Here is a 12,796-nt window from a genome sequence, read left to right on the forward strand (position 1 = left end):
TTGATGGAAGCGGGAACGATTTAGAAAATTGCCACTCCCCAGTTCTCAGTCGGTGGAAATTGTGTGTTGCCAATTAACAGAGGTGAATCCAGGGAGGTGACCTAACTGGGAACACAGTCAACTTGTGTGTTGGTAATACAGCAAAATTGATAAAGACTCTTAGAGTTCAAAAGAAAACTCATACCAGTTTTGATAATCTTTCCCAATCCCCAACATTGCATTTCCAAAGCAACATGGAAATATGTCACTAAGATACTCAGCTTTCAATTTGAGGAGGTGTGGGTGGATGCAATTTTGTGTCACTCTACTCTAGCTCCACCAGCAACGTGTGTAAAGAATTCATTTGAACATTCTGTCCTTCTCTTATTTGTTTTAGATGGACCTGAGTGACATAAACAATACTTACGTGCGGACAAAAGAGATTCCATTTAGCTCAGAGCAAAAATGGATGGCAGTGAAATGTGCTCTGAAAAATCAGGTATAAGAATGTGGTTAGTTGTCTCCAGAGCAAGCTCAGAAACTAAAAGAAGAAACTATTTGCGTAGGCATTCATTCCAGTTAATGGCATTTTATCACATTTGTATCCCACAGTTTTTCCTCTTTTTAATCCCCACAACTACCTTAAGCTAGGAGGACTTGACCCAAGTTCACCTGATGGGCTTCATGGCTGGGTGATATGGTGAATCCAGGGGACCCTCCAAATATGGCACCCTATGTTTCTACGTCATGATGTTTCCATAGATCTTGTGCAGTTGAACCAATTAATCACTCCGTTGTGACACAGGATATCACACTTTCAGAACAGCTTTGCAGCATTGCAGTGTGATGGGTTGTCCTCCAATGGTTGGATATCTTGCTTCATCCCACTTCCTTGACTCCCTCCCGCTTCCTGGTGTCATGGCACCATGAAATCTTGCCACCATTTCACTGTGTTTCCTTTAAATTGTTGAAGTAGAGGTCAAGGAACTGTGCTGATGTGCAGCATAGAAGGTCAGTCATGATAAGGACCTTATTAGGGTGAGACAAAAATGTTTCTGAAGTTTGGGAGATGCAGTGAGCCCCACATCTGTGTAGAGGAATCCTGTGTCTTTCCACTGCGCTTCCAGATGAGAGGTATATTGTGCTAGCACCATATCACCCATGGCATTTTATGACAGAATTAGATAAGGCAATCCTGCCATGGTTTCTAATGTTCCTTTTATCTCTTTATTGGCAAGGAAAAAAGGGGAAGAAACCTCTTTAAAGGAAGAAAGAAAATATAGCTACCTAACATTTTGTTCTTTATAGCAACAAGCTTCATTCATCCAGAAGGATCCCATCTTCAGTTATTAATGCACACATTTCACCAAACATCAAGCATAAACCTTGGTTTATGAATGATGGCATAGGGACGCGGTGGCGCTGCGGGTTAAACCGCTGAGCTGTCGATCGGAAGGTCGGCGGTTCGAAACCGCGCGGTGGGGTGAGTTCCCGTTGCTAGTCCCAGCTCCTGCTCACCTAGCAGTTCGAAAACATGCAAATGTGAGTAGATCAATAGGTACCGCTTCGGCGGGAAGGTAACGGCGTTCCGAGTCGTTATGCTGGCCACATGACCCGGAAGTGTCTATGACAACGCCGGCTCCAAGGCTTAGAAACGGAGATGAGCACTGCCCCCTAGAGTCAGACTCGACTGGACTTTACGTCAAGGGAAACCTTTACCTTTACCTTTTATGAATGATGGCAGGTTCAAGCATCCTGTAGCAAACTACAACACAGCTCAGCATGAAGGTGCGCTTCACTGCTGCCTCTGATGTATGCTGTGTTGGAAAGCATTTTCTTTCTTAATATGGTACATGATGTTTTGATGATGTTGTGTATATGATAGAACCAACCCAACCAATTCATTTAGGATGTAGAAAGGGTCAGCATTTCTAAACGTTCTCCTCATCATATCTCCCATCTTCTCATTTCACAGGATCAGGAAGACCTCTACTTCATGAAAGGGGCCTTTAGAGAAGTGATGCAACACTGCACCATGTTCAACAACGGAGGGATTGCTCTACCATTGACCCCCCAACAGAAAGCTTCCTACGCTCAAGAAGAAAAGTGCATGGGTTCAATCGGCTTGCGAGGTCAGTCTGTGGCTGTGCCTTATTATACCCCGATCTTGTGTCGTCAACAAGTTAAGGTTCCTGAGCAAAACCAAAGTCTTTAGCCATCTAAATTCCCTAAGGAAAGCTTCATACTCAGGATACTTTTAGAGAAAAGACCCCTCCCATCCCCACAACAGCTCTTTCAAAGGCATTTGGTGTGAGTAGTGGAGGATATTGAGATGGATGACAATGAGATTTTGATTATGAATGGTGCTATGTGTTTGATTATGATGATAGGATTATGCATTATTATGGTTGAAGTTTTCTGTGCTGTTGTTCAATTACTACGGTAGTTTAATAGATAGTGTTGATGCTGTGTTTATATTACTGCTGTGAGCTTAGAGTCATAATGCCTGAAGCAGCATAGAAGCATTTGAACTAAATCCATAAATCAGCCCAGCTTCTTTCAGTCGTGGGATGTGAAATAGGTCCTCTGACAAACATCGTAAATTATTGGAAAATTCTCATGGAAGTAGTAATTTAAATGTCCCAGATTGTTTTATAGGCCACAGCCAAAATCTAGATTGTATTAGTTTATTTGGGTGTGTAAACAAATTGGAAGCCAACCCATCTGAATTAAGATTGGTCGAAAGTGATCTGTGAGGTGCAAGTTGGCAAAGAATCTGGTTGCAGCATTCTCTACCGACGGCATTTTTCCAATTCTTCAATGGCCACCCCATATAGAGTGCATGGCAGTCATCTAAATTGAACGTAATATGGCTGACAGTCATCCCCATTCTCCTTTTCTCATTCTAGTGCTTGCCCTGGCTTCTGGTCCAGAACTTGGCAGATTAACATTTCTGGGTCTAGTTGGAATCATTGATCCCCCACGACAAGGCATCAAAGAAGCAGTTAAAGTTCTCGTTGACTCGGGCGTAGCTGTGAAAATGATAACTGGAGATGCCTTTGAAACAGCCTTGGCCATTGGTAAGCAAGACATGAAGTGCAGCCTTCTTTTTAGAACGGCAATGACCAATTTGCTTTGATCCTCACCTTGACTCCCTTTGGGATAAAGATAAAGCTGAGCTTGCAAGGTTCAAGTTGGACATCGCAAGGCTATTTCCCTCTAATCTGGCCCAACTGTGCAAAAAAAAACCCCCACACACTACCATTCTCTTAATTAACAATATAGAAATTGCTTTGCCCTGTTCCTTTAACAACCCAGAGATCTTCAACTATTTGTCATCTGCATCATCTGATCTAATTAAGGGAAATCCTAATAATTTCAGAAAATGCAGATATCTTTCTCCTCCCTGGCCAACTCCACCAAAAGTTCTACATATTTCATGGTCCTGTAAACTTTTGAGAATCAAAGGTCAATGGCATAAGGTGATGCTTTGTGGGATCCTAGCTTTATTTTTACTACAGATGTCCTTCTAACAGCTCTGAAGAAGGCTGTATAGATACTTCTCTCTAAGAGGTCCAATGGAGTTGAATCTGGCTCCAAGCCAAGCTCATTGGCCGCTTCCTTGAATTCATTTCTTGGTCCCTTCATTCAAGAAACGCAGTCAGAGAACCATAGACCAAGAAAAAGTCTAGAGGTGTGCAAAATGCCCCATCATGAAAAGTCCCAGAAGAGGTCCAGTTTTTAAATGGAACACTAAAAAAAAAATGCCCATTTCGAATCATAATGGTCCATTTCAAGGTCTGAATCATCCACAAATGCATGGTTTGTTCACCATCTATACTATTATGTGCTTGGTTTGTTTGTTTGCAGGGCAGAATATTGGTCTTTGTAATGGGACAATGAATGCAATGTCTGGGAAAGAACTGGAAAACATCAATGAGTCAGTGCTGTCTTCAAGAGTCAAAAACGTAATGGTGTTTGAAAGAGTCGTGGGAGTGTGGGGTTGGGCAGCTCTTCTCAGAAACACCATTGTCTCACATAGATCTCTTTTCCCCCTCCTCTTCCAGGTTTCCATCTTCTTCCGAACAAGCCCCAAACACAAACTTAAAATAATAAAGGTACCCTTTAGACTGTAGACTAACAATGCCATCACTTTTCCCGTCCTTGGAATGATTCTGCTCCTCGGTGATCTCCCCTTCACACATGAGTTACCTACACCCTGCAAAATAAAATTCTACTGAGATTCCATTTTCCTTCTTCGTTTTTCTTGCAACTCACTAATAATAGTTGTCTTACTAATTCTTTGCTGACAATCAGGGGGAAGGGAATGTCTGTGCCTAGCTATTCCTCTATTGAAGAAGGGAAGTACAATAATTCCAAACTAGGCTGTATTTTTATCACTGATTCACTTACAAAACTTAAGATTGCATCTTTTAGCAATAACAAAATCAGACTGTGGATCATTAGTTGACCAACTGAAATTTCCAACTCTGTTCTGCTTTCTTAAGCAGTGAATTAACAACAAACTGCAAGCAGAAATATACTGAACTTGCTAGAAAAAATATACTGTAGCCTTGATCCAATTATTTCTTTTTTCTTTGGCCTCTGACTTGCCCAAGGGGCAAAATCATCTTTATCTGTTGTTGATTTGAGAATTTTGCCTTCTTTGGGTAAAAACAAGGTGCACAATTAACTAGCTCAGAAAGCTCCCAGCAGCTAATCCACAATCACCTTGGTCCAATTTATAACAATCATGAAAGTGACAGATAATCATTTAAATAGACCCGGATAAGCACCTATTTGGCTAATGTGGGATTAATGCATCAATCTGAAGATGGTTTGGCTTGAGTCTAGCAATTATCTTTGCATGAACATTTAACCTTGGGTTTATGAGCAAAAAAATAAGGGCCTATTTTTCAACAGATTGCAAATCTTACTTGGTTTTAATTGCAAGGATGCCAGTTTCTGAAAATCCAGACTTTACATCTGTGTACCTTTTATCACCTCTAATTTAAGATCCCTACTCTAGACATTCAGCACTTTTCTTGCTGTTAAATGTGGTTTAAATCTGTTCCACTTTCTCAAAGCAAAGCTTTGTCTAAGAAATCCAACCAGGTGGAGGCTGATGCTTCAACTCACTTGACATTTCTGTAGGCTTTGCAAAAGTCTGGTGCCATCGTGGGAATGACGGGGGATGGAGTGAATGATGCCGTGGCTCTGAAGTCTGCTGATATTGGGATTGCGATGGGACGGGCAGGCACAGATGTTAGCAAAGAGGCTGCAAATATGATTCTTGTGGATGACAATTTCCCAGCAATCATGTAAGTGACTCATCCCAGAATGGTTTCTCTGACACACACACACAACTTGCTTCAGTCCTCTGAAGTTTCCATGCATTGCAGCACAGCCAGCTGAGCCCTGGGAACCTCCTTTGTACATTACACATCCACTTCTTCCATTGGAGATGAACAGGGTAGAATTGGAAAAAAAACCAAAATGTTGGGTGCAACTGCTGGTATTAAAGTTCCCACTGGATTCTGGGTTAGGGCAATAAAACTGAGGCAGTAACTAACATCAGAACAGTGTGTGAAATGACTCTGGAGTGAAAAGAGTCTCCCTTAAATATATAAATAAAAATCTAGAACATGACTTACAAAATATGGATGATACTCCACCTAAACTTGACTATTCAGATGTGTTTATGGAAATTGTGTTTTGTTCCCAACAGGCATGCAATAGAAGAAGGAAAGGGCATATTTTACAACATTAAAAACTTTGTTCGATTTCAACTCAGCACGTAAGTCATTATTGGCTTAATCCATAGAATGGAACCGAGGCTGTTTTCAAAGAGCATTGAGAAGATATAATTCTGTCTCTTGCTTTTCCTCCTTTAGGAGCATCTCAGCTCTAAGTTTAATAGCTCTGTCCACAATATTCAATCTGCCAAATCCACTCAATGCTATGCAGATCTTATGGATCAATATTATCATGGATGGCCCTCCAGCTCAAAGGTAAGGACTTCCATATGAAAATTAGGACCTTCCCACACAAAAATCCAGATTTGATTCCTTTCCACTTCCCCCCAAAAAACTTAAATATAAAATTAAAATAGATGTTCAAAATTTGTCTAATATTTGAAATTGGATATGAAAAGTGATTTTGAGGGAAAGCTGGTTGATGCCAGTCCTTTCACCAAGCTGTAAACACACCAAAGACAAAAAGATGTCCTCAGTATTTGTATGGCCATCAGCTCTCTTGAAATGAGAGTTTATAGAACTAGTATAAAAATCTCTCACTTCATCCCTTTCTTTTCCCAAGGATTTAAGATGATACTATCACTTAACTTATTTATTCTCTTTGTAACTAGCATTTCAGTATTCCTTATTACTGCCCAAGTTGGTGTTGTCCCATCCATGCCTTAGGGAGTCATTTTCTTGTGTATCCTATCCATGGCAATGTTTATAGTAAATATAAACAACAAATTAATCTGTGTTTGTAAAATAAAGTCTTCTTTATTATTCTCCTGGGACCGGGAAACAGTTTGGGTGTTGAACCAGTAGACAAAGATGCTATCAAACAGCCTCCAAGGAACACCACAGATACAATTCTCAGCAAGTCCCTGATTCTAAAAATTATTCTTTCGGCGGCCGTTATCATCAGCGGAACAATCTATGTCTTTTGGAAAGAGGTGAGAACATGGTCAAAGCACTCGTTCCATCAGACTTTTTTGACACTGTTCCTGTATTTTTCCAAATAAGGCACATTTTGTTGCCAGCGACTTTTTCTTCCCTTAATATAACCAACTCAGAGACTGAGTCTTTGCTACTTGGTTCTGGATTTGCATTCAGGATGGAAAGGTGCAAATCGGATTACAGGTAGTCCTCGCTTAACAACCATTCATTTAGTGACAGTGCAGACTTATGATAGTGCTGAAAAAAATAACTTATGACTGGTCCTCACACTTATGACTGCAACAGCGTCCCCGCAATCACATGATTGCAATTTGGGTTCTTGGTAACTGGTTCACATTTATGACCATTGCAGTGTCATATGGTCACGTGACCACCATTTTCAACCTTCCCAGCCAGCTTCTGGCAAGCAAAATCAATGGGGAACTGTGTCATTCGCTTAATGACCACGTGGTTCGCTTAATACCCACTGTGATTCCTTTAACAACCATCACAAAAAGGTCATAAAATCGGGCCAGATTTGCTTAATGACTGTCAGGCCCAGAACAACGAAGAGTCAGTCCTTTCAAACTCCAGTTCTTTATTTGCTCATACCATAAAGACAGAATCTTGCCAGACTCAAGCTACTCTACCTAACCTCAGGGGAAATAACCTGGGAGAGCTCTAGGGTAGGGCTATCCTGAATTTCCCCCCACTGCCTCCCGGACTGTGCTTCCGCTTATCTCTTCCACCTCCTTGGAATGTGCTCCCTCCTTCCTGAGAACCAGCAGCACCGCTAAAATCCACCACAATGACCGATTCAGTTAGTAACCGAAATTCCGGTCCCAATTGTGGTCATTAAGAGAAGACTACCTGTAATATGAAGATCCAGACCAAAGTTTGTTTGAAGACATGCAATCTCTTTTTCAGTAGCATTCCCCAATAAAGCTGTAACCTTTTTACAGGTGGAAATTGGCTAGGGTGCAAAAATTGGACACATTTTCTGTGTTAGTCTTTGATAAATCTTGTTGTTGCTCATCCATCATCAGGTGCAGATTTGTGCCCATGAAATGTATATGCTTTGGCACTACCACCTTACTTCTAATCTTCCTTTTAAAAGAAGTACAACCCGTTTTCAAGGTGACTGTGACTTTATAAACAAAAGGCTCATTGTGAGATGGGAGGGCTTTCCGTCTTCAGCATCCATGCTGAACCTCGCTTTTCCTTCTCTCTTTTACAAATGCATTTTATCACGTTGCCTTTCCAGATTCCAGAAAGTGGCATAACTCCCCGGACGACAACAATGACTTTTACTTGCTTCATTTTCTTTGACCTCTTCAATGCCCTGACGTGTCGTTCTCAGGTGAGAGAGGCAGCTAATCCAGCAGAGGGTTCAGTCCACTGACAAGAGAAAGGACTTTGCAAACTAGGAACATAGACAACATTTTAGCAAAAGACAACTCAACTTCTTCTTTCTTGGGGACAGATGCTGGGCGTAACTGCACTGCACCCTTAAGCTGCTCCTCTCCTGTGCTCATGTCAGCTTGACTCTAAGCTGGCTTATGAAAATCCTGTCCAGACTGAGACATTTTGGCAACAGTTTGCAGGCAAGGTATTCAGTCCAGACAGCAGGCTACTACATACTCCCACTGGACAATTCCCCAGCTACTATGCTGTGTCATTTCTGTTCCAGGAAAACAATTGTCAATTGCTTTCTTTGCCTTCTTTCCTATGGGTAGGTCTTACTGGACATAAATACTGTGTGTGCATGTATATCCATATACATGTGTGCATGCATGTATACACTCATAATAGAAAGTTAAATTGAATGAGTATCTACAAAGTTAAAGCATCAGAATGCACGCACATGCAGGCACAACAACCAGCTTTAAAGTAAGAATTCCTTTTTTATTCCCATTGGTTTCCAATGTCTTCTAGAGCTGTTTCTGCTAGGAATGCTATTACGGCACAATGGTTATAACCCTTTTTTTGGTAAACAGAAGGTTGCTGGTTTGAAACTTAGTAAAAGTGTTTCCATTTACAGAGATAGAGGCAGAAACAGAGATATCTTTCCCTGAGCTACCTACTTTCCCCTACGCTGTTTCTTTTAATCAGTCCAGTGGTCTACTGTTTCAGAGGTTTTCCAGTCACTTGAGTTTGGGGATGAAATGAACGCTTGGGGTGAGCTTGTAGCAAAGTACCAGCCAAAGTGGACAGGAGCATGCAAGACAATGTACGGGGGAACGAATACTTTAAAACCAGAGCAAGAAAATACAGCAGGAGTACAGAGTGACCTCATGGCTTCCTACCCTTGAAAAAAGGGTCACTGGGCCATTCTGGCAATGGGGCAACCGGTCAGTGCAGATAAGCAGATGTATCTTTTGAAGAACCTGAACAGGGAAATGCGAATTTCGTCTCAGTAAAAAACTTGAAAGGCTAGTTTCACACATCACAGTAAGCCATTTGCTTAACTGTGGTTGCTAGATAAACCACAATTTGCTGCAGCCATACACTGTACTAAGCCATAAACCATGGTTTTAAAAGCATGGTTATCTTCATTGCAAAGGAAACCAAACACATTGTGGTTTGGTATGGTACGTGACCCAGGCTATGGACATTAAATATGTGGGTGCCTTTAAGATGTCTGAAGGGATCTTTATTACTTCTGAAAGAGAAAGCAGGACAGCAAATTGGCAACGCATGAGAAGCGCTATTGTTTCACTCAAAATTCTCTCCTTGAACCTGCTTATTGGTACCAATAGTTGAGGGGGTTTTTTGGGGGGGAGCTTTAATCAGGACACCTGTGGGGTGATGCTACACCCTATGAGCTGGAATTCATCTTACGACAAGCCCTTGCACTTGTTATTGAGAGAAACACCTGCTTTGAAAATATTTGATTTGCAATCAAGTACTGATTTTATTAATCATCCGATTTGTTCAAAAGCTGCTTTGGAAAAACAAGATGGGTTCACGTAAGGGGGAAAAAAAAAGACCGTAGGAATATTGAATAATCTAATCTTTCTTTTTTTTCTCCCCCAGACAAAACTGATACTAGAAATCGGTCTCTTCCGAAACCGCATGTTCTGGTATTCTGTGCTAGGATCTCTTTTGGGTCAAATGGCTGTCATTTACATTCCTCCTCTGCAGAAGATTTTCCAGACAGAGAATTTAGGAGCGCTGGGTACGTCTCAGAGCCAACCTCTTGAAGGAGGGTCTCAATGTTTCTAAATAAAAGGTTTAAGCTCCTGGCCATGAAGTGTTGTGACCCTAACAACATGGTCTGCGAAACTAGGCTGACAAATGTCAGGAATGGAAGACAGTGGCTTATATTAAAAATGGTATGCCTTTTCTTTTCAACAAGTCTAAATGGCCACCTACAAAAACATTTTAACCATGAAAAATATGAAGTTCGGGGGACACGTACCTTCCTCTGAAAGAACTTCATTGCTGACTCTTTCATTTTCATTTCAGCATCCTTTTGGCTCCTGTTTACTGTAAGAATATAGTCCCCCGAAATGCAGTTTCGCTAGACATTCAACGGGCAAACGATTCTGAGATGTCAACAGGTGCCACCTTGTTTACTTGTCCATATTAGTAACCCTTTCGTTTCCTTCCTTTGACAGACCTGCTGTTCCTCACCGCCCTCGCGTCTTCTGTATTTATCCTCTCCGAACTGGTCAAAATGTGCGAGAAATATTGTTGTGGGTCAAAGACAGATCACAAACCATTGGAAATGGTCTGATGGACAGAACATCCCTTGCCCTCCAATTGGCTTGAAGGAAACTGCCGGATTCTGGAAGTCCTCTGGCCTACTTGAGTCTCTTCTGCATCTTTGAACGTCCCCAAAGCAACTCTGTCACAGACTATCTGTTTCTTGATCGCTAGCCATCCAGTCCTGTAAAGTTGAACGGATGTGTGGATTCCATTTCCTCCTCTGACAATACAGTCTTTCAGAACAATGGTGGGATTATCCACCTTTATTTATTTAAGATCTAATAAAAACTTTTGTTAATAAAGTCTGCCTTTGTGTCTTCTAGAGGGTCAATGCGGTGTTGTGATTTAGGTGTTCAACTGGGATTGAAAAGCCAGTGGCTGGATTCACACACAGTTCTAAACCTTAGTGTGGTTCCCTTGATTTGGACAGTGATGCAGGACCCCAGCCATTATGGCTTATAAATTATGGTTTATAGCTTAATGTGCATTTGTGGTTTATTCAGGAATAAACTTGGCATGAGATGTAAATCTAGCTGTAGTTTCCAATCCTTAGGCCTCTTTAAAACTGCCTAATTTTTCTTCTAAATTCTCAATTTTTTCCCATGTGTTTTCTTATCATACTTACCCTTTCTATTCCCTCTTTGTTCTTTCTTACATCTTTGAACAGCTTCATGAATGGGTCCTTTATTCAGCAGCTCCTTAGGACTTCTTCAAATCAGCTGGTGTGTAATCCTTCTAACTGGTGATGGCCAAAATTGAACCCAGGTCTTTTGCATGCAAAAACCTGTCTCCTCCGTGGTTATACACACAAAGTCAAGAGCAAATGATTCTCTACCAGCCCTCTTCCGTTTTCCACAACAGACCCCAGGCAAGCATCCAGAGGGTCTGATGCTTTGGTCAAAACGGTGGAAGCAGTGTTGCGCCTTATATTCTACCCCTTCCAGATGTGCAAGCAACAGCACAAAACATTCAAAGGGGACAGAGGTGCATCACAAGAGCCAGGGGTTGCTTTCATCATCTGCCCTCCTTACTTCCCCCCGCATCCCACAGTCACCTCTGCCCCCAGGAATACCTGGAAGGAATTGATTCTGGTGGTGCACAACGGAGAGTAAGAAAGAGGGTTAAAAATTACAATTCGGCAAGATGTTCTAAAGGAGCTAAAAGGCTTTAGGGTGACAGGAAGGCCTGTGCCCTGTCCTAGGGGACAGATGCACCTGCTCTAGATTTTCATAGAGATTTTCCATTTCAAACTGTTATGGTCGGCATCCTCAAACACTATACCGAAGAATCGCTAAAAACAGATTCCAATGAGGGGGGGGGAAAAAATCTCAGCGCTGATCCGATTTCTGGTCCGCCCAATTCTGTTCTTTTTTCAGGTGAAAGCCCCTTCTGAATTTCATCAGCCCTGCTCCCTAAAAAGCGTTCCTCCTATTTCAGTCTTTGGTAGATGAGCTCTTACAAGGCAAACTTCCGGCACAAGGAGTTTGTACCAAGGATTAGCACGAACTGGAAAAGAACACCTGGTGTGTCTGAAAGATTTACTGCAAGAACATTGATCGTATAAGCAAGTTCCTTTTCTGGTTTACAGGCCTTAAACATGACATCAAGTCAGTGGTGCAGATGAAGTACTTCTTGCTTTGCAGGGCCACAGCTAACTTGGCCTCAGCGCAGCTTCTGACTAAGTTGTGTCTGAAGAGGCAAACAAATTCACAAAGGAGCCACAGACACATTCTGTATTTCTGACCAGCTGTTTTCTACTTTTTGTTTCTGCTCTCGGTCCTCCTTTATTTCCAAAGCTTATGCAACGTCACCAGAAGTTTTATCCCATTGCTACTCAAACCGATGTAGCCTGAAATTCTGACTGTACAAGTTCATTTCTTCGGGATACTTGGCAGAGTTATCTGAATCTGTGAATTTTGACTGTTACTAGGACTGGCAAAAATTAATGTCTCATCATTCAAAACTGAGGTAGATCCACTGCTTGCCACAACATTTAGCAACCACCTATGCCCAGCTTGTCTCCTCTTTAGGATCAGCAGATTTGGGATCAACTTAATTTCAAGTGGCTTAAACAGTCTGCCTCGTTGATGCCGCACTGAGCTGGAAATTCATAGCCGGAATTTGTCCAAACTCTAAAAAAGACTCATACTGCACCCCATCTAAATCTGACCCAGTTGTGATGGATCAATTAATACATGAAATCCTGATTTCCAGATATTGCATTCCAACAATCCAGAAAGATGTTTCTGCAGCATTTAAATTTCCCCAACAAAATACAGATTGATTGGCAAGGAAGGCCCTGAGCTTTGAGAACTGTGTCAGTGAACTGGGATCCGTTCAAGGAATTGTTTCCCACCAGAAATCTGGAGGTCCCCTTGGGTGCTGTGCCCCCAGAATTGTCAGTGAAATGTGAATAAAGTGAAAAGAAGAAAAAA

At 41.7% G+C, this 12,796-nt stretch overlaps 1 protein-coding gene across 3 annotated transcripts in view; it reads left to right on the forward strand.

The window, feature by feature from the left end:
* ATP2C2 (ATPase secretory pathway Ca2+ transporting 2) overlaps positions 1 to 10,846 on the forward strand; it is a 28,686-nt gene extending 17,840 nt beyond the window's left edge. Inside the window, exons 16-27 of one of the 3 annotated variants that reach the window (XM_063313076.1) lie at positions 377 to 478; positions 1,955 to 2,111; positions 2,889 to 3,059; positions 3,850 to 3,947; positions 4,047 to 4,097; positions 5,134 to 5,300; positions 5,708 to 5,776; positions 5,874 to 5,990; positions 6,520 to 6,667; positions 7,915 to 8,010; positions 9,687 to 9,828; positions 10,271 to 10,841. In XM_063313076.1, coding sequence (XP_063169146.1) covers positions 377 to 478; positions 1,955 to 2,111; positions 2,889 to 3,059; positions 3,850 to 3,947; positions 4,047 to 4,097; positions 5,134 to 5,300; positions 5,708 to 5,776; positions 5,874 to 5,990; positions 6,520 to 6,667; positions 7,915 to 8,010; positions 9,687 to 9,828; positions 10,271 to 10,389 — 1,437 coding nt within the window. In that variant the 3' untranslated portion in view covers positions 10,390 to 10,841. Of the gene's footprint in view, positions 1 to 376; positions 479 to 1,954; positions 2,112 to 2,888; positions 3,060 to 3,849; positions 3,948 to 4,046; positions 4,098 to 5,133; positions 5,301 to 5,707; positions 5,777 to 5,873; positions 5,991 to 6,519; positions 6,668 to 7,612; positions 8,011 to 9,686; positions 9,829 to 10,270 lie in introns of those variants that run through there. The other 2 variants (XR_010068624.1, XM_063313077.1) reach the window with 2 other exon arrangements.
* The last annotated feature ends 1,950 nt before the right edge of the window (positions 10,847 to 12,796 follow it).

Source organism: Candoia aspera, chromosome 11 (genome assembly GCF_035149785.1).
Source record: "Candoia aspera isolate rCanAsp1 chromosome 11, rCanAsp1.hap2, whole genome shotgun sequence".
NCBI lineage: Eukaryota > Metazoa > Chordata > Lepidosauria > Squamata > Boidae > Candoia > Candoia aspera.